Source organism: Cervus canadensis, chromosome 11 (assembly GCF_019320065.1).
Source record: "Cervus canadensis isolate Bull #8, Minnesota chromosome 11, ASM1932006v1, whole genome shotgun sequence".
Taxonomy (NCBI): domain Eukaryota; kingdom Metazoa; phylum Chordata; class Mammalia; order Artiodactyla; family Cervidae; genus Cervus; species Cervus canadensis.
This window is the reverse complement of record NC_057396.1, coordinates 71,528,577-71,550,393: the sequence shown is the minus strand read 5'-3', so window position 1 is coordinate 71,550,393 and position 21,817 is coordinate 71,528,577. Positions and strand designations below refer to the sequence as shown.

The 21,817-nt window shown below is 40.5% G+C and overlaps 1 protein-coding gene across 2 annotated transcripts in view; it reads left to right on the top strand.

Annotated features, from left to right (window-relative positions):
- Positions 1-4,998: 4,998 nt before the first annotated feature.
- FNBP4 (formin binding protein 4) overlaps positions 4,999-21,817 on the top strand; it is a 30,897-nt gene continuing 14,078 nt past the window's right edge. Inside the window, exons 1-12 of one of the 2 annotated variants that reach the window (XM_043481170.1) lie at positions 4,999-5,324; positions 6,329-6,427; positions 9,347-9,483; positions 9,961-10,144; positions 10,740-10,887; positions 10,991-11,111; positions 12,305-12,640; positions 13,230-13,440; positions 16,705-16,829; positions 17,832-17,936; positions 19,129-19,262; positions 20,255-20,442. In XM_043481170.1, coding sequence (XP_043337105.1) covers positions 5,096-5,324; positions 6,329-6,427; positions 9,347-9,483; positions 9,961-10,144; positions 10,740-10,887; positions 10,991-11,111; positions 12,305-12,640; positions 13,230-13,440; positions 16,705-16,829; positions 17,832-17,936; positions 19,129-19,262; positions 20,255-20,442 — 2,017 coding nt within the window. In that variant the 5' untranslated portion in view covers positions 4,999-5,095. The remainder of the gene's footprint in view (positions 5,325-6,328; positions 6,428-9,346; positions 9,484-9,960; positions 10,145-10,739; positions 10,888-10,990; positions 11,112-12,304; positions 12,641-13,229; positions 13,441-16,704; positions 16,830-17,831; positions 17,937-19,128; positions 19,263-20,254; positions 20,443-21,817) is intronic. The other variant, XM_043481169.1, reaches the window with a different exon arrangement.

Sequence of the window (21,817 nt, the reverse complement as noted above, 5' to 3'; positions counted from 1 at the left end):
ATGGGGAAACAATGGAAACAGTGAGAGACTTTATTTTGGGGGGCTCCAAAATCACTGCAGATGGTGACAGCCATGAAATTAAAAGATGCTTGCTCCTTGGAAGAAAAGCTATAACCAACCTAGATAGCATATTAAAAAGCAGAGACATTATTTTGCCAACAAAGGTCCATCTAGTCAAAGCTATGGTTTTCCCAGTAGTCGTGTATGGATATGAGAGCTGGACTATAAAGCTGAGTGCCGAAGAATTGATGCTTTTGAACTGTGGTGTTGGAGAAGGCTCTTGAGATTCACTTGGACTGCAAGGAGATCCAACCAGTCCACACTAAAGGAAATCAGTCCTGAATATTCATTGGATATTCATTGGAATATTCATTTAGCTGAAGCTAAAACTTAAATACTTTGGCCACCTCATGGGAAGAACTGACGCATTTGAAAAGACCCTGATGCTGGGAAAGATTGAAGGTGGGAGGAGAAGGGGATGACAGAGGATGGGATGATTGGATGGCATCACCGACTTGATGGACATGAGTTTGAGTAAACTTCTGGAGTTGGTGATGGACAGGGAAGCCTGGTGTGCTGCAGTCCATGGGGTCGCAAAGAGTCGGATATGACTGAACGACTGAACTGAAATGAAATGAACTGAAGCTGGGACACCTCTATGCACAGTCCCTCTCTGCAGCATACCTCTTGTGGAAGTTCCAACAGCTAGAGTTTTAATATGGATTAGGAAGGTCAGCTTTTAAAACTAAATCAGGGGCTTCCCTGGTGGCACAGTGGAAAGAATCTACCAATGCAGGGGACATGGGTTCAATCCCTGTTCCGGGAAGATCCCACAGGCCACGGAGCAATTAAGCCTGTACACCACAACTATTGAGCCACAACTACTGAAGCCTGTGTGCCCTAGAGCCTGTGCTCTGCAACAAGAGAAGCCACTGCAGTGAGAACTCTCTGCACCACAATGAAGAGTAGCCCCTGCTCACAGCAACGGGAGAAAGCCCATATGCAGCAATGAAGACCCAGTGCATACCACATTTTTTTAAAATTATTAATAAAAAAGAAATAACATCAAATACAGAGTAAGGAATCGCCCACCAATTGTGATAATGGGTATTTTACTTGTCAAATGTAAATCCTGATAATTTGATTTTACTGAAACAATATCATCACCACAACCAAAATATCCTCAGTAATTCCTGAGGTGGTTATGCCCTTGGAGATCAAGGATCAGGCCTGATTTTTCTTTAAAGGGAGTAACTCTATGTTTATGCACTCTGTGAGGACATAGTCAAACCTTCCTGTAAAAAGCCAGATAATAAGTAGTTTAGGATTTGTGGTCTACACAGGTCTCTTTCACATATTCTTATTTGTTTAACCCTTTAAAAAGTAAACCTGATTAAGCATGGTTCACCCATCCCTAGTTCAGATCCTGATACCTTCATGAGTGCCTGCCTACTAAGTCGCTTCAGTCACGTCCCACTCTTTGTAACTCTACCGACTATAGCCCACCAGGCTCCTCTGTCCATGGGATTCTCCAGGTAAGAATACTGGAGTGGGTTGTCATTTTCCTGACCAAAGCCTTGAACCCACATCTCTCATACCTGCATGGGCAGGTAGGTTCTTTACACCACCAGGGAATCCCCTCTCCCCCTCCGAATACCACCTGTGAGGCCCAAAACAGCAAAATATGTCTCTAAAAGCAGTGGTTCTCAACCCTGGCTAAGCATTCAAATTATCTAAAGAACTTTTTAAAGGAAAATTGGTATCAGCCCTGCATTTCCACCACTGATCCAGATTCTTACATTGCTTTAATGTTCTCTGGATCAGGGATCCCCAGCCTTCCGATCACAGGCCTGTCTGGGTCTGTGGACTGTGAGGAACCAGGCCGTACAGCCAGGGGTGAGCAGCCGGTGAGTAAAGGCAGCTTTATCTGTATCTGCAGCCACGGCCTCCTATGGCTATTACCACCTGAGCTCTGCCTCCTGGCCGATCAGCAGCAGCATTCAGATTCTCATAGGAAAGCAAAACATACTGCACTTGAATCATCCTAAACCATCCCCACCTCTGGACAGGCAGGGTTAAGAACCCTAGTTACAAACAGTAACAGCTACCTCCAGAATTGGCAATTTCCCCCAAGGAAAACAGCCTTTCACATTTCTATGCATTGTGGTTTAATTCATAATCTCAACCTGGTTCCAGCTAGTTTTATAATGGGATCTGGACATTTGTATAAACAAAATTACCTCATTAATGTTAGCAATAGCTACCAAACAGCCTCCCTGATGGTCCAGTGGTGGGGAGTCTGCCTGCCAACACAGGGGACAAAGATTCAATCCTTGGTCTGGGAGGATCCCATGTGCCAAGAGACAGCCAGGCCTACCTGTCCACAACTACCGAAGCCCGCTTGCCCTACAGCCCGTACTCCACAAGAAGTCATTGGAATGAGAAGCCCATGCACTGTAACTAGAGAGTAACCCCCCACTTGTCACAACTAAAGAAAGCCCGCATGCAGTATGGAAGATCCAGGGCAGCCAAAGATAATTAATTAAAAAATAATGATATTAGCTACTATATAATAATTGCTTATTTTGTTCCTGGCCCAATGCAAAGAGCTTAAAATTATGATTAACAACCCTATGAGTACTAACACATTTTAACAGTTACAAAAGCAAGTTTAGGGATGCTAAGAAAAGTCTAGCAATTATATCTGGAAGGTGCTACATCCAAATGTTTGGCTTCAAAACTCCGATGTACAACTACCACATTTCAGTGTTTCTCTTAAGAAATAAATGAGAAATAAACCAGAAAATTGGTGGCAGGGACTTTCCCGGCAGTCCAGCAGCTAAGGCTCTGCACTCCCCATTCAGGGGGCACAGGTTTGATCCCTGGTCAGGGAACTAAAATCCCACACACCACAACGAAGCCCTCACTCCACAATGAAGAGCCCTGCAGGTGCAATGAAGATCCAGTGCAGCCAAAATAATAATAATCAATAAACTTTGGTGACAGCTTCACAACAGCATATTCCCCTGCTTCTAGCTGTTAATTTTTCAGAAGTTTTGGGAGTCTAACTTCAAGACACTCTAATCCAGTTATTCCTCCCATAGGCAAGGGGGAAAAAAAGTGCTACTTATGTCAAGTTTTCATATATTCATGTGCTATATTCATTCAAAAACTCTGAGCGCTTATGTTCCAGAAAGTACATTTCAACCCAGGGAACAAAACATACGAGTCACTGCTTTCATGGCTTTTGTACTGAACAACCAATCCAAGGGTTCATCTATAAATGAGGAATATGATCTAGAAATTAGAAATAACCATATAGATATCTATCCTATGTGGTTATTGTGAAAATCAAATGTTAATTCTACACATAAACTGGTCACATGGTATGTCACACATTAAGTGTTCGATGTTACAAATTATTAGTGTATGCCCCAGCAAGAATTGAGTGGCCCTTGGGCTTCCGTGGTGGCTCAGAGGGTAAAGTGTCTGCTTGAAATGCGGGAGACCCAAGTTTGATCCCTGGGTCAGGAAGATCCCCTGGAGAAGGAAATGGCAACCCACTCCAGTATCCTTGCCTGGAGAATCCCATGGATGGAGGAGCCTGGTAGGCTACAGTCCACGGGGTCGCAGAGTTGGACACGACTGAGTGACTTCACTAGGGATATAAAAACATATACCACTGTAATTCTTCAGTTCTGTTCAGTCGTGTTGGACTCTTTGTGACCCCATGGACTGCAGCACACCAGGCTTCCATGACCAACTCCCAGAGCTTGCTCAAACTCATGTCCATCAAGTCTGTGATGCCATCCAACCATCTCATTCTCTGTCATCCCGTCATCCCCTTCTCCTCCTGCCTTCAATCTTGCCCAGCATCAGGGGCTTTTCCAGTGAGTCAGTTCTCCACATCAAGTGACCAAAGTATACCAGCTTCAGCTTCAGCATCAGCCCTTCCAATGACTATTCAGTGTTGATTTCCTTTAAGATTGACAGGTTTGATCTTGCTGTCCAAGGGACTCTCAAGAGTCTCCTTTGATCTCCTTGCTGTCCAAAGGGCTCTCAAGAGTCTTCTCTAATTTGTAACATTGAGGACTTATTATGTGTGAGGTACCATATAAGCAGTTCATATGTAGGACTGCATTTGATTTTCACAACCTTACAGGATAGATATCTATACCATTATTTCTAATTTATAGATCTTATTTCTCTTTTATAGATGAACCCTGGATTTCTTAAACTCAATGGTAGGTTAAGTGCTGGTGAGGAACTCAGCCTTGAGATAAAAAGATTCAGAGATGTAACCCCTGCAATGGGTCTTAAGGAAGGAAAACAATTTTGCCTGGTGATGCAGTAGTTATTCCAGCTAGCCCGGGCAGGGGAGAAAAGAGTGCTAAAGAAAGATTAAACCTAATAAAGCGACTAGATTGGGAAAGTTCCTGAAACCCATCGCAAAAATTTAGGCTCTTTCCTCCTATGCAGTGCGTCAAGTGATTTTTTTTCAGCTGATAAGCAACAATATGAGGCATCATCTTTGTGCTCCAAGAAAAATTTTACAAAACCATAAGAGACCCACTATTTTACTTAGTGTTCAATGTTAGACCCAAAGTAAACCCCAATAAACAAGGCGAAACTACGGGAAAGACCAGGAAAGCAGCATAGCATCCTAGATGACAAACGATAAGAAACACAGCCATGAACGGGCTCAAAATGGAGGACAAGGAAGCAGAGAAAAGACTCCGCAAAAAACGCATGGGTGGAGCATGACGTAATTTGGAAGCGGGTCTAAACTTACACTCTTCCCTACTATTGGCTTGACGCTAACCCTTTTTCCTTTTCCATTGGCTCACGGCTCCGTCAATGTGTCAAAATAACCAATCGCCTAGCCCCATGGGTAAAGTCCGCCCGCCCTTCCTGGGGGCGGGGCCATAAGAGCACACCAGGTCCAGTGCGCTTGCGCGAGCGCGCGCTCCGCCGGTTAAAAGCGGATCCCTGCAGGAGGCGGTGTCGCAGCGTATGAATATTGATTACGCATCGCCGCGCCGAGCGCCCGCCCCTCTCGGCTGTCCGAAGCTCGCGGCTCGCGCTCGGGCTCGCGATGGGGAAGAAGTCCCGGGCGGTACCAGGCCGAAGGCCCATCCTGCAGCTCTCTCCGCCAGGTCCCCGGAGCAGCACGCCGAGCAGGGACCCGGAGCCGGAACCCGACGCCGAACCGGACTCGACGGCGGCGGCGGCGGCGCCCAGCCAGCCGGCCCCGGCAGCGGTGTCGACGACGACAACCGCGGTGACTGCCGCCGCGGCGCCCTCGGAAGACTCGCCCTCAGAAGGTAAAGTGTGCGCGAGGGCCCTGGCGCCGAGGTGGGGCCAGTCCGAAACTCGAGCTCGGAGGTTGCGGCCTAGGTCTATCAGACTGGGCCTGCGAGGAACGAGAAGCACGGGCGGGCGGCGTCCTCCGAGGCCTGCTGCGCGGGGCCTACGGGCAGGACGGCTGTGGGCCCGGAGGGGCGGAAGGGGCCGCGCAGCCGTGTGCGCTCGGACGGAGTCGACCCAGAGGCGCCATCTCGGGTGCAGGGCTTGGCCCGGGCCGCCCAGTCTCCTTCCTCACCGTCTGCTCTCGGTTTTGAATAACTTCACGGGGTAAATGGAGACGGTGCGTTTCCGCGTCCTAGCCTCGGTGACCTCGGTGGAACCTGCCGTTTGCTACACGTCGTGTGCTTTTCGTTTCGTTTTTGTTGAAATGGAGAGAGACGCTTTAGAAGTAACTATACTTCTGTTAGGCCAACTTAAGTGTAAGTCCCTCCTAGCTGGCAGGTTTCCGCAACATTCCTGGAGAGGTGGAGCTCGTGGGTTCCCACTTACTGGTGTTTATCCCCAGAATGGTACTTGGACTAAGATGAACCAGACAGAATTACTTTAGGGCCAGATGCCGGAAAAGCCCCGACCATTTCAGGTGCTAAAAAAGAATAATAATAATAATAATAATAAAGATCACTTTGGGGGGAAAATGCTCTAGTTATGCTTATAGTAAAAGCCGTATGGTTAACCTGGAGAGAATTTAACCTGTGCGTGTATGTGTTTTAACTTTGGATTATTTCAGATAATTTTTATATATGATGTTCACATTCTTAATGTTAACGCCACTGGGCAAAGTGAAGATTCTAGCTGTGTTTCTCGCCTCTCAGTTATTTGGGTCAGTAAGGGGTTAGAGCCACGTTGTTTGAAATTGATGAAATCTAGACTAGAGAAGTCACGTCAGAGATTGTTTTGTCACCTGTGTAGTTTTTTCTCTGTTCGGTCATCTGACGTCGTTTGCTTTTGTTTGCTGTTTTAGATCCAGATGAACAGGAGGTGGTGGTGGAGGTTCCCAGAGTTGTTCAGAATCCTCCCAAACCAGTCATGACCACCAGGCCCACTGCTGTTAAAGCAACAGGTATAGTTGTGTTGTGTTTTTTTTTTTTTATTATTCATTTTCTACAATATCTTTCTTTAGGATCAAATTGTGTTTGTATATGGTGTTTTGATGAATGTTTCAATGTTGCAAATTTATACTCCCATTAAATGGAAATTTAACATCTTTGTGAGGGCTTGTCATTGTATGTATAAACTTTAACCAGTGTAAAATTTGCTGTTCTTGTCTCTCTCTACCCAAATTAATTTCTACTACTTTTCCCACTAATGCTGTTTTCTTGACTTATTTTTTATTGAAGGATAATTGCTTTACAGAATTTTGCTGTTTTCTGTCAAACCTCAACATGAAACAGCCATAGGTTCATATATATCCCCTCCCTTTTGAACCTCCCTCCCACCTGCCTCCCCATCCCACCCCTGTAGGTTGATACAGAGCCCCTGTTTGAGTTTCCTGAGACACACAGCAAATTCCCATTGGCTGCCTATTTCACATATGGTGATGTAAGTTTCCATGTTACTCTCTCCATACATCTCACCCTCCCCTCCCCTCTCTCCCCCCTCATGTCCATAAGTCTATTTTGTATGTCTATTTCTCCATTGTTACCCTGTAAATAAATTCTTCAGTACCATTTTTCTAGATTCCGTATATATGTGTTAGAATACTGTATTTATCTTTCTCTTTCTGACTCACTTCAATCTGTATAATAGGTTCTAGGTTCATCCACCTCATTAGAACTGACTCAAATGTGTTCCTTTTTATAGCTGAGTAACATTCCATTGTGTATATATATATACCACAACTTCTTTATCCTACTAATGCTATTTTATAACTTGTTTTCTGGTTTCCCCAGTATTTTGGCACTCTTTAGGGAATGCTAACAATGTCTTTTTGTCCTTTTCTTTAACAGACTGCTTTGATTGGTACCTAGCAAATGTTTGCACAACTGAAAATTGCTCTTACTGAATATTTTTTAAGCATGAAAGAATATTTGCAACAGTGGTTTTTTAGACAAACCTGGATTCAAATCACCACTCTAGCATTCATACTAAGACCTCATGACATCATTCATCTGTAAAACAGATCTTTCAGCCCTAAGTTGTTTTGATGATTAAATTGAATAACATATAAATTTCTAACCCACAAGTGCTGAAAATGTTTGTTTTCTCTACTGTTTGTATATCTTGAGAGATTAAAGTGTGTTTTCATACTAAATATTCTATAATTGGTAATAACTTTGGTCTTCTGAATTTGAGGGACTTTTTGTACTATGTACCTGAAGTAATAGATGCTTGTTCCTCCCCATGCCCCATTTACCACTTAAAAAAGAAGTGTGAATTAGAAAAGGTAACCTGGAGAAGGGAATGGCAATCCCCTCCAGTATTCTTGCCTGGAGAATCCTGTGGACCGGGGAGCCTGGTAGGCTACAGTCCATTGGGTCGCAAAGAGTTGGACATGACTGAGTGACTAACACACACACAGGAAAGGTAAAACAGGTTGTGAAAGAAATTTCAGAACTAGGAGATACCATTATGTTTTCAAGAGTTTGGAAGAGATTTTATGTATATAGTATGAAAAACTCTGAATTGAAGAGAAAAAGACTAGATGGAGCCTTGGGTGAACGTATTGCTTATAAGACCCACTTTAAGCCTGGGTAATTACCCTGGCTGAATTTTGTTATCCAAATTCCCCTCAGCTCACCTGGCTGGAACCTTTTACCAAAGTATATAGAATTAAAGCCAATGTTTATTATTGTCTCTAAACTAAGAAGGGTTTCTATGTAAAAATATAAATTTCCCGTCCTCTGCTTTCCCCCAGAAACCCATCAGTGCTGAATTCTAAGGTGCAGATTTTTTCTGTACAGAAATGTCTTACATAGTTTTTGCCCTTACCTGTTGTTCAGGAAGTGTGGAAAATTGACTGGTATCTATGCCGTCCCCCCGCCCCCCCAATCACCAAATAAGATATAACATATTTAGAAACCAGAAAAGGGAGACACTGTCTAATAAATATCCACTTAAAAATCTACCTAATCAGTTTAAATTAATATTTTGGAAATTGGTAGTGTAACAACTTAGCTATATACTAAAAAATAATGAAGGCATGATTTATGTGACTAAAGTATTGAATGTGAACTTTTGTATATAAATGGAGCAATTTTTATTCACACCTAGGTGAATCTATGAATTTGTTTATGGAATTATAACAAAGAAAATTAGATTTTATCTCCTGATAAATCTTTTCAGTTTCCAAAACACTGGAAAATTTAATCCTGTTATTAACTGAAAAGTCAAGTTAAACTTAGTTCATGTGCCTATTGTGATAAAATATATAAAGAGTATATGTGCTCACTTAATTGTAACATTAGAGCAATAAATATCGATCAACTAATAAAGTTTCAGGTTTGTTTGTGTTTTTTTTTAAGAAGGGAATTGCATTGCCACATTACAGAGGCCATACTTAATATTTTAGCTGTGATTTTTGTTTTCTTTGTTTTGGTTATAGCATATTATGTCCTGTTTCAATTCATCACTTGTTTGAGGGGAGAAAATCATTGAAAAGAGCTTTGTTTTCCACTTTGAAAAATCTCCTTGTTTCATTTACTAAACTCTAGTTGATTTACTTGTTTGAGATAGAGACCTAAATCAACAGATTCTAAAATCAGGATATATATTATGTGTTATTTTGACAGAGGGAGTATGTAGTTGAGTAATTGAGCACATATTTTGAAAAGGATAAAAAAAAAAGAGAAGGATGTCAAATTGCTATGCAGGTTGATTTTATTAGTTCTAAGTGCATAATTATTTTGTACCTCTCTTGGTTAGTTTCAGATTTCTTAAGGTTCTGTAAGTAAACTAAATAGCTAAAGAATCCTACTTTCTGTTGGATACTTGCTGGGACTTTGGCATTGTTACAAATGCTGTTTTACCTTTCTGTTCCCAGGAGGTCTGTGCTTGCTTGGTGCCTATGCTGACAGTGATGATGAAGAGAATGATATTTCAGAAAAACCAGCACAGTCTAAGGAAGCAAATGGAAACCAGTCAACTGATATTGATAGTACATTGGCCAACTTCCTAGCGGTTAGAAGTGCCTTTTTTTTTTTTCCCCATTTATTTTTATTAGTTGGAGGCTAATTACTTTACAGTATTGTAGTGGTTTTTCCCATACATTGACATGAATCAGCCATGGATTTACATGTGTTCCCCATCCCGATCCCCCCTCCCACCTCCCTCCCCATCCCATCCCTCTGGGTCTTTTGTATTTGGATTTTTACTTAGTGAAGCCACTTTAGGATTTGAACTTCAAGCGGCTAGCCCACTTGTCAGTCTGCATCTCCCACTCCACTCTTCTTCTTTAGTCCCTCCCCATCTGTCTCACTTCTCCTTTTGTGCCAGTTGTAAGGACAAAAATGGAGGAGAGGAGAATTTTGACTTGAGAAGCCGAGACTCAAGCTTCTTGAGTCAAAACCCTGTACGGTGGAGGGTTGGTTTGTTTGTTTTCATTATTGCCGTTTTTTGGGTTTCACGTCATTAATGCTTGTTGTTTTCACCCTGAAGGAAATTGATGCAATAACAGCTCCTCAGCCCGCGGCTCCCGGAGCAGCTTCTGCTCCACCCCCAACTCCACCCCGGCCAGAGCCAAAGGAATCGTCACCTGCCCTTTCTTCCACTACGCCTAATGGGACGGACTCAACCCAGACGGCAGGGTGGCAGTATGATACCCAGTGTTCACTGGCAGGAGGTAAGCTTGAGTCTTTGAGTTTTAAAGAAACCTGAAGTGTGGTTCTTAAAGTTGTTCTAGGTATTGAGGCTCCCAAAGGTGAAAGCCTATATACCTTAGCCCCAGACTTTAGAATTCTGGCTTTTTAAATACAGTACTTGGAAAATAACTAACTGCTCGGTTATATTTTTATCAGAAGATGATTGTTTGCCTTTTAACCAGTGGCAGATTATACTCCATAAATAATAAAAGCCATTATTTTTAAAAGTCTTTTGGGGTTTGCGATATATCTTTCAACTATCAAACTGCTTTTTTAAACCATGTTTGCAAAGACAGCTCAGGAGGGAGGAGTCGCCCCCCAGGGGACACTGAACAGTGTCTGGACAGGGTTTGATTGTCACAGTGGAGGGCGGTGGGAGGGGCATCGCTGCATCCAGTGGGTAGGGGCCAGGATGCTGCTGAATACTGCTCAGGACTGCCCCCACAGCACAGAACTGTCCTGCCCGGTAACAGGGCTAAGGCTGAGAAACCCTGGTTAGATGGTTATGACTTGAGATACAAGGTCAGAATTGTGCAGAAGTACCTACTGCTTAACATTTGTTTTATTTTCTTCCAGTTGGAATTGAGATGGGAGATTGGCAGGAGGTCTGGGATGAGAACACAGGATGCTATTATTATTGGAACACACAAACAAATGAAGTGACTTGGGAATTACCCCAGTATCTTGCCACTCAGGTACAAGGATTACAACATTACCAGCCCAGGTAAGAACAGATTTGAAAAAGAAGTTAACCTAGAAGGAAATCAGAGCCTTATCTTTTGCTGATGTTTGCCTTCTGTTGTGTTTGCTAAGTATGTTTCTTTTAGTTCTGTAACAGGTGCTGAAGCTAGTTTTGTGGTAAATACTGACATGTATGCTAAGGAGAAAAATACTTCTGTTTCCAGTAGTAAAAGTGGACCAGTCATAGCCAAGCGAGAAGTTAAAAAGGTCAGTGTTACAGCTCACCTCTGATGCTTATTTTCAAATCTGAAGAGCTTGAATGCTACTTTGTCACAGATATATTACCCTTCTGTTAATATTTTGTAACATAGATGTGAAACAGGATACATTTTGTTTCTTGGTGTTTTACTTAATCTTTTTCTGTTTATTGTGTGATATTTGTAGCAGTTCCCCAGTTCAGTGGTTCTTCTGGAGCTTTAGGGTGCCATAGAGGTCCCTTGGGTCATTGTGAAGGAAATGGGAGCAGCTAAGCAGGCAGGGAGGGCTTCAGGGATTTGGGGATTCCACTCTTTTTTTAACTTTAATACAAAGATTGGCTACCTTAAAAATGGCTGATAGTGGAGAAGGAAATGGCAACCCACTCCAGTATTCTTGCCTGGAAAAGTCCATGGACAGAGGAGTCTGGCGGGCTGAAGTCCATGGGATTACATGACTAAGCATGTGTGCATGAGGGTGGAGGGAAATGGGTTGGTAGCAATAAAGTGGTAGAACTGAAAAAAAAAAAAAAAAAGGCTGATAGTGAAACGAGCATTTTTATAGCCACATCAATAAGAAAAGTAAGTTGTATTATGCTGAGAGAGAGAAAGTGTGTGTGTGTATGTGTTGAATTTTAATTTATCTTGAATTTTTAAATGATGGGAGGTGTAAATGCTTTTATAAAGCATTAAAAGCAAAAAAAATGCTTTTATAAAATAATCTGTACAACTCTAGAGGGAGATAGAGTAAATATCCCAGTGGAGGAAGCAAACACTTGAAATATAATCACACATTTCATTTTCGAAATAATTTCACTTACCTCTCAATCACCTTCACAGCATATTTGTGAAGTTATCTCATCATACAGAAGAGGAAGATGAAGATATATCCATTTACATGTTGAACTGACAAAGTTAGGATTTTATTTTAATCTGCTTCTGTTTTTCAGTAGTCCTTTGACATACAGAGGAGAAAAGATATGTTTGAGTTCCACCCAGAACAATAATACTGCCTGCCTAAAGTAACATTATTTCTATTACACACATGTAAGGAAAATGGTACAAACATGTACTAATCTGAGGGGAGCCAGTGGTTTTGAAGAATATCCAGTGACTGAAAATTATGGTCATTTTTAGCGTTAAGAGTTAAACTGTATATTCAGGTGAAATTTCTTTGAAAGTTAAGCGAGATTTTATTCTTTATAGGAAGTAAATGAAGGAATTCAGGCTCTCTCAAATAATGAGGAGGAGAAGAAAGGGGTGGCAGCATCACTGCTTGCTCCGCTACTGCCTGAGGGGATAAAAGAGGAAGAAGAGAGATGGAGAAGAAAAGTAATTTGTAAAGAAGTAGAGCCAGTTTCAGAAGAGAAAGAAACAAGTACAGCAGAAGAAGCAGCAGTAGTAAAGCCACAGGAAATTCTGTTGGACAGTGTGGAAGACCCTACTCAGGAGGATCTTTGCAGTGTTGTTCAGTCGGGAGAAAGTGAAGAGGAAGAAGAACAAGATACCCTTGAGCTGGAGCTGGTTTTGGAAAGGAAAAAAGTAAGTCTTTGGTGTTTTTATTAAATATATTTTCTTCCTTGAGAACTGTCGTACTCTGGGATCATTGTGCTCCATTTATGCCATTGGCGGGGCAGGGGGGCTCTTTTTCTTGTCCTTTCATGTAGAGATGTTTAAGCCTATGAAATAGAAACCTGAACTCTGGAGTTGATCTACTGATGCCCTGAGTGTGAAGCAGAGTCTCAACAGGTGGTGTAACAGTAATACAACTTCAAAGCGTCCCCCTTTTGAAAAATTTGAAGCTGTGGCGAGCGGCTGGGCTTCCCAGGTGGCCCAGTGGTAAAGAGTCTGCCTGCCAGTGCAGGAGACTCAGGTTTGATCCCTGGGTTGGGAGAATCGCCTGAAGTAGGACATGGCAACCCACTCCAGTATTCTTCCCTGGAAAATGCCATGGGCAAGAGGAGCGAAAGAATGTGGAGCTTAATGCTCAGTCCTGATGGAGAGATGTATTAAGAGATACTTCTTGTCCACAAAGTACTTAAATTCCAAAAACGCACGGCTGTCATTCTTGCTACTCACAAATAAATGTTGGTAAACAGTTAATGACACTCTGTTTTCATGTTCATTGTAGGCAGAATTGCGAGCCTTGGAGGAAGGAGATGGTAGTGTGTCAGGGTCTAGTCCATGTTCTGATATAAGCCAGCCAGCATCTCAAGATGGAATGCGTAGACTTATGTCTAAAAGAGGAAAATGGAAGATGTTTGTTCGTGCAACCAGTCCAGAGTCTACCAGCCGGAGTTCTAGCAAAACTGGACGAGAGACTCCAGAAAATGGAGAAACTGGTAATTGGTGCTTTAATTAAACTTGAGGGTTGAAAGATTTAGAGGAGCAATCCTTCTTACCTTTTTTTGTTCCCTCTGGAGCAAATAGAAGGGTGTAGCACTTCTACCCTTTTAGGGAAATATGGGGAAGGAAACTTCTGCCTTTTCCTGCTCCACCTCTAATGGAGCAGTAAGAATTCAAGAGGCTGGAATCCATTGGGTTGTGCAGTCGCCGTTGACTGGAGATAACTTCTCCCTCAAAAACAAAAAAAATAAGATTGGGTCCCTCCTTCCTTTTGTTTTAATCACGTGATACAGTTATCTTTCTTTTAATTTTGTTTTTTGACTGCTTCTGGTCTCTGTCACATCATGAGGGATCTTTCATTGTGGCGCATGGGCTGTCTAGTTGCAGCCTGAGGGCTTGGTCGCCCCTGGGGCATGTGAGATCCCAGTTCCCTGACCAGGGATGGAACCTGCCCCCGAACCACTGGGGGTGTCCCCAGGCTGGCCAGTCTTTGGTTGGATGTGTAGGTAGTTTGGTACTGTCCTGAGGACCCAGGTTATCTTCAGGGAAAGAGAGAAGAGAACCTGCTGCATTCTTCCAATCTGTTACCAGAAGTGACTAGTTTAAATCACCAAAATCCTAGTTGAGCGTACCAAGCAGAAGATACCTTATACGTTATGATTTTAAAATAATAAGAAACAAAAATATAGGTAGTAAATAAATGCAAACATCCTTGTTTGAATTTTTCTTTCCAGTGAACCATACAGAAGAATATAAAGTAGAATTCTAAAGGCCCCGTCTCCCTCCTTCGTCTTTTCACTATTCTCATTCCCTACTCTGAGGTCCATTTTCTGTATTTTTTGTCTCCATATATTCTAGACTTTCTCTTTTATTTTTTATGTGCGTTTGTGATTGTGTGTGTACAGTGGGCATATGTAAATTTTAACATAGGTGAGATTAACCATATTGTTAAACAACATGAAAATTGTTTTTCACTGCTGCGTGTTATAGATGTGTTCATTTAACTCTTCCCGCATTGATAGCCATTTGTATCCTCGTTTCACTGTTAAAAGTAATACTGCATTTATATTATCCCTAAAAAGTATAAGCCATTCAAATGTCCATCTAAAGAATAGTGGATAAATTGTGATGTATTTTTGAAATTGAATGCAGAATAGCAGTCAAAAGTGAATGGTCCATTGTTACATGCATCAACATGAATTATCATCAGAAACAATAATGTTGGATTTAAAAAGCCACAGAAGAATACATATGTTAGAATTTCCATGTGTAAATTGGAAAAGAAGCAAAACTATTGTGCTTCAGGATCTATCCATGATGAAAGTACAGGCGCTTATTAACATCATCAGGGTGCATCTGGTGTGAGCGTTGTGGGAGAGGGGCACAGGGAGCTTCAAGGTGTTCCTAATGGTCTTCTATTAAGCTGGCTTGTGGTTACTAGAGTGCTCATGTTCTTTATATTATACTCATTAGTGACGATACTTCACAATTAAAATCAAGTTTAGCAGACATCTTAGGACATATGTCTTTATGCAGTGCTAGGTTAAGGGGTATGTGCATTTTAATTTGATAAATCCTGCCTAATTGCCCTCCAAAATAATCATATCTTAGAGCGCTAGCAATTCTTTGAAATTGTTAAATTCTTAAACCTGTCATCAAATGTAAGATATCTGATATATAAATAAACTAGAAACTAGTCAATGGGAGAGTAGAAAGATTTAGTTTTAGACAATTTGAAAATGCAGAAGGAATGTTAATGATCAAATAAAAAGAAGAAGGCCATTGTATGATAAGGTTTAGTACTTAATACAGAATTTCAGACTTTTTATGAAAGTTGTTGAGAGTGGTGTTAAAGTCACATTTCTTTAGATCAAAGACTAACCGAAGTTAAGAAAGGGTACTCAAATTTGTTCTTTTTCTTTTTATCTGTGATCCTCATGAGAGATTGATTTATACTGAGTATATGGATTAGTTTGATAAGCAGGTGTTAAGCAAACATAACAGAGTTCATATCTTTTATGAACTTTTAGTCAATTTAAATACGTGGTAAACCTGTTCTCTTTTGGAGATTCCCAGTGCCAACAGACTGCGCCAACCAAAGGAATGAGTAGGTCCAATAAAGGTTGTCTACAGGTGTTAACCAAGAAGGGAGTAATTTGGTAGCTTAATATGCTGCTCTGATTTTGAAACCCTATTTATCAAAACCCCCTTGATAAAGAATCCTCACATATTCCAGGTTTGATATTTAGCTTTCATAAGTAATTGAAGCCATGAGTTTCTGAAAGAGATTAGAAAAGGAGTTTCCCTGGTGATGCCGTGGTTAGGACTCTGCACTTGCGCTGCAGGGGACCACAGGTTTGATCCTTGGTCAGGAAATTAACATCCCACAAGCCACTCGGTGTGACCAAAAAAATAAAAAGTTCAGAAAAGATTAATAAACTTCTGGGTAATGTGATAAAACACATAAATCCTATATGTATATATATTTTAAGAAATGTGATTATAAAGCAGTGGTCCCCAACTTTTTTGGCACCAGGGACTGTTTTGTGGAAGACAATTTTTTCTTGTACCCAGTTGGGGGCGGGGAGGATGAGGACTGGTTTCGGGATGATTCAAGCAAGTTATATTTATTGTGTACTTTATTACTATTAGCATCAGCTCCACCTCAGATCATCAGGCATTAGACCCTCAAGATAGGGGACCCCTGCTATAAAGGAATAATTTTTTTTTGGCTTTATAAAAACAGTAGGTTGGTAAGTCATTAGGGCTTCCTTAACATGTGAGGAAAACATAGGTAAAGGAGATCACTAATAACCTTCAGATATCTCTGCTTTAGGGATAACAAAGTATATTTGGGACTCTTAGTACTGGTCTGGTGGGGGTTTTTTTTTTTACATTTTTTTGAAATATAGTTGATGTACAGTTTTGTGTCAGCCTCTCCTATTCAGGAAAGTGACTCAATTATATACATGTAGACATTCTTTTTTTTTTTTTTTTCTTGCTATTTTCCATTATGGTTTATCACAGGATATGGAATATAATCCCCTGCACTGTAGAGTAAGACCTTTTCGTTTATGGTCCTTTTGATTTATTTTTTTATTTTCCCATTTATTTTTATTAGTTGGAGGCTAATTACTTTATAATATTGTAGTGGTTTTTGTCATACATTGACATGAATCAGCCATGGATTTACATGTATTCCCCATCCCGATCCCCCCTCCTGGTCATTTTGATTTAATTTCACATATTTTTTCTTGCAGCAGTTGGTGCTGAAAATTCAGAAAAAATAGATGAAAACTCAGACAAAGAGATGGAAGCAGAAGAATCTCCAGAAAAATTAAAAGTACAGACAGTACCTAAAGTAGAAGAAGAACAGGACTTGAAAGTATGTACATTACTTAATGCAACTTGACAAATAATATTTTTAATTGGCCAACCATTTTAAATAGGCTGACTACTTTTTTTCCTAGAAAGTAGTAAAGTTTTCTTCTGGGAAGTAGTAAAAAAGTAATCTTTGCTGTCTTTAAATAGAAATCATGTATTTGGTTGAGTGAAAAGGTTATATTTAAGGCTGAAATAAGGAGACTGACTTGATGTAGGAAAATCTAAAAATAAATTCTAAATGCTAACTACTTATAAGTAAGTCTCCATTGGAAAGCAGTAGCTTGTCAAATATAGGCCTGTATAGTTTGGAAGCATTAGAAGAAACTAAAGTCACAAATTTAAATAAAAACTTAACCTGCGTGAACTATTGGGTTGGCCACAAAGTTCATTCAGATTTTTCTATAATAGCTTACAGAAAAACCAGAACGAACTTTGTGACCAACCCAATGCTTTCCCTTACACGAAAGGCATGTTTGGTTCCATTTTCATTTCTGTTCCTAATGTCATGAGAAGAATTGGACCGAGTATGTATGTGGCTCTTTAAGTGTGGTCTTTTGGAAAAACCACTTTGCCTATTGTTTTAACTTTAAAAAGTTACTGTGTACAACTGTGTACAGTTTTACAACTGTGCAGGTAGAATTGGGAGAATTCGTTTTGTTCAGTGTATGGCTAGCACAAGCAGTAATGGATGAGTGATGGTTTGGACGATACGGAGAAGTTATGTCATTTAGGATCTTTTCAAATTCCATATGGTTTCAGAGTAGATAGTGCATCCAGCTTCTCTAGACCTTGCATCATTATTTATTCTTTCTTTCTTCACATAATTTTTATGTGAATTATTTTACTATAAGTTAGGATTTTATCTTCTACATAACTAGTTGCAGTATGTGAGAAAGGCCTAATAGGCAGATCCATTTTTCTAGTATCTGTAATGAACAATGAAAGACTTTACTTAAAATATTCTGACTCTTAATTTTTACTTTCTTTCTTTCCTGCATTACAGTTTCAGATTGGAGAACTGGCAAATACCCTGACAAGTAAATTTGAGTTTTTAGGCATTAATAGACAGTCCATCTCCAACTTTCATGTGCTGCTTTTACAAACTGAGGTAATTAAGCCATTCTTAATATAAAGTCAGAAAAATACATATATATCTATATAAACAGTCAGTGTTTGAATGAAATGCTTTTTGTGTGAGGAATCTGTCTTATTTATGTTTCAATCCTAAATTTAAGTTATTAATCTTGATAAATATTTGAACAGCCAACGCAGGAAGAAAAACTGTCTTAGCCAAAGCAAAACATAATCATGGAAATAAATAACTGAGAGTATGTGTGTAAGGATGATACTTAACTCCCTTCAATAGGCGTATATTCTAATTTTTTTTTTGTAAGAAACTAAAATTCTATTCATAATGATGAGACCCCCATAATATTGAGTGTACTTTTTAAGTATTAAAGCATTATAGACTTTTTTTTATTTGGCCTCTCCCTGAGGCCTGTGGGATCTTAGTTCCCCGTCCAGGGGTCAAACCCAGGCCCTCGGCAGTGAAGAGGAGGAGTCATAACTGCTGAATTGCCAGGGAATTCCCGTAGACTTACTTAAAAAGAAGTTCCGAATCCTGTGTGTAACCTGTGTACTTTACAGTAAGTAGCAGGTTAGGATTAGGTAAGGAATTCCTATAGGAAGTTGGCTGATTTCCCTAAGAACTAAACCTTTAATTCTGATTAATCACACGTGTGTGCTCGGTTGTGTCTGACTCTCTGTGGCCCCATGGACTGTAGCCCGCCACCAGTCTCCTTTGTCCATGGACTTTTCCAGACAAGAATACTGCAGTGGGTTGCCATTTCCCTCTCCAGGGGAGCTTCCTGACCCAGGGATCAAACCCACGTTTTTTAAATCTCCTGCATTCCCCTGCAGAACTTTTTTTTTCTTTTAACCACCAGCACCACCTGGGAAGCCCAATTTATTTATTTATTACATTACTTAATTGAATCAAGTATCTACCCAAAACATAAAGTTACTGGGGAACCATTTTAATATAGTTCACAGGGAAAAACAAAACTACTGCTACTCATTTTCACAGACGTTGGAGCTTTGGCTGTATTGGGTTCCAGTCTCATTTTTCAGAACTCTACAGAGCAAACAAGACTTTTTATGAAATTAGGATGGGATTTCTCCTCCTCTTTGGTCAGTTCTCCTGCCAAGAGTATATAGTCATGAACCAGAAGACTTAAGTCCCTTTTCCTCTTCCTTTTGACGTAAGAATGTCTCTAACCTGTGCTGCTCTTTGATTTTAGACTCGGATTGCGGACTGGCGGGAAGGGGCTCTTAATGGAAACTACCTTAAACGAAAACTTCAGGATGCCGCAGAACAGCTAAAACAATATGAAATAAACGCCACTCCTAAAGGCTGGTCCTGCCACTGGGACAGGTACGCACTCTTCTCCCCTTTTCACCTTTCACCTTTGACATCTCAGACTTGATTTGTGATCACCACCACCTGACGACCTGACAGCCTGTCTGGAGACTTGCGAGCAGCGGCCTTAGCGGTGCTGGGCAGGCAGAGCCCCGCGAGCACGCCCAGAGCGTGGGCCGGCCACACGGCGGAGAGACAAAGGCAGTGTTCACAGTGTGCCGTGTAACGGATTTTTTCCCAAGATGGACCACGCTGGTTTTTACTCCAGAGCGTTGTTGCACGGAGTAGGGCGGGCTTGGGGGTTAAGCGCATGCGAGAGCTCTGTGCGCTTTACAGGACCTCTGGAAGCAACTACTCCTGATTAACCTCGGTGAAGTTAAGGAAAGCTTCGTGGCTGAAGATGTGAATGAAGAACAAGATTACTATCTTCTGCCAGCAGGTCAGATGAAAACATTTCTTTTTATATTTGGCTTTTCTTGATTTTTTTTTTTTCGTTATTTGAAATCTTTGCTCTTTTATTTTTCAGCTCCCAGATCCTCTCCCTCTCTTTAGCTTTCACTGTGTTTGATATCAAGAGTATGAAATGTGAATTCCACGGTTCAAGAGGGGAAGAGTCACCTTTCGCAAACTTCGTTGTTCTCTTCTTTGGAAGGGAACTTAGTGTTCTAGGAGATTGAGTCCCTTCACTAATGAAACTTGAAAACCCTGTTAAGCATTGGCAAAAAAAAAAAAAACCAACATGTGAGAGGTGTTTTTCTCAGTCATCTGTTGGAGTAAGAGGGTTCAGGGCTGTATTCACAGAGCTGCTGGCAGTGCAAATAGCTTTGAGTTATCCTTGGTTCTCCATCCTCAGTTGTCAAAGCTCTTTGTTGCCTTTGTGAATAGCAGTCCATTAAGAAGCGGTTCGTCCCTGTGAGAGCAGACTGCTGTCCTGGGACAGGACCAAATGGAAGTGTCTTTGTAGGAAAATGGGTCTTAAAACATGTGTTTTCTTTCTTGTAATTTAGGGATCATAGACGATATTTCTATGTAAACGAACAGTCGGGCGAGTCTCAGTGGGAGTTCCCAGATGGTGAGGAGGAAGAGGAAGAAAGCCAAGCCCAAGAAAGTAGAGACGAGACTCTTCCTAAGCAGAGCTTGAAAGACAAAACTGGCACTGATTCAAATTCTGCAGAATCTTCTGAGAATTCCACAGGTGGGACAGTGTACCTGGTATTAACTGGAGAGAGATGACTGTAGAGGAGAAAAAAAAAGACTTGTATTAACATATAAAAGAAGAAAATATAGTCGTGAATTTCTAACTAAAAAAATTAGCACAGGGTTTATACTGAGAAACTAAAGGTAGTGTTAGTCGGAAATAAGCATATTATTGATACCATACTCGGCTAAAAAATAAAATTATGAGCCAGTGTATTGTGACTTTAAAATTCTATCCTATAACTATTCTGTCATGCCACAGACAGCTGTGAATTTCCAATAACAGGAATTCTAATTAATGGTAAGGAATTGGATATTTAAATTGTCAGTGTTTATGTGGAGTAATAAGAGATATGTTCTGCCTTTTTATAAAATATTTAGTCTGTTGATTTTGCAACCTCATGTTTCTACTCCACTAGTCTCCTAGGAAGTATGTTTGTTACAAACCAAAGTGATGTGAATAAACACTGTGAAACTAGGACCATGCTTGTTTCAGAGAAGCAGAATAATTGATCGTTGCAAGTCATCTCTTCTAGTATAAAATACTCACGGTGGCTCAGTCCAGTTAAAGTACTCTTAAGGAACTTCAGTTTGGTTATACAAATTTTAAAAAGAAAGACTTTAATAGTTTCTCGGTTACTCTGAGAATCTGAGGAGCCATCACTTGATTTACACATTATGGGAGAAGACACTTTTTTTTTCTGTAAGTCCATCTTTCTTGGAATGACAAAAATAAGTAGAAAATGAAGTATAGTCAAGACTGTGGTGAACAAACAACCGTTTGATCTAAAAAACTTAGATATTTGTTTAAATGCTGTCATATTAAGGTAAGAGTGTATGGAATGGTTTCTAAAGTCATAAACTTTGGGGAACTGTATTTGCTATTTTGTAATAAACTATGATGGAAAAGAATATGAAAAATATGTATATAACTGATTAAGTCTTAAACCTTTGAGGATAAAAAGAAATTTTGTGTAATATGGGGAGTAAAGAGCTGTATTCTCATGTCCTCTGCCTGTCAAAAATGATGTTTTTATAGTCTGCTGGCTCCCCAGTCCCAGTAGAAGAGTTCTGATTGTATGCCAGATGAAACTGGGCATGTACCAGTGGTTTTGTTAACTTAAGTAACCTAAGAATCCTGAGAATCCCTATCAAGTCACTCAAGGTAAAAAGACATGAATGACAGCAGTGATAATTTTAGAACATTGGAAAAAAAGCGGTATTCTACTTCATATTTCAGGGGGAAAAATACCTTGTTACAAGGTGTACCTTTTCATAAAGAGATTTTCTTTAGATTACTTCTTCATTCTTTTGGTAGCAATGATAGATATATCTAGTAACTTGGTTTTCTTTTTTTACTTTTTAGTAGTTAG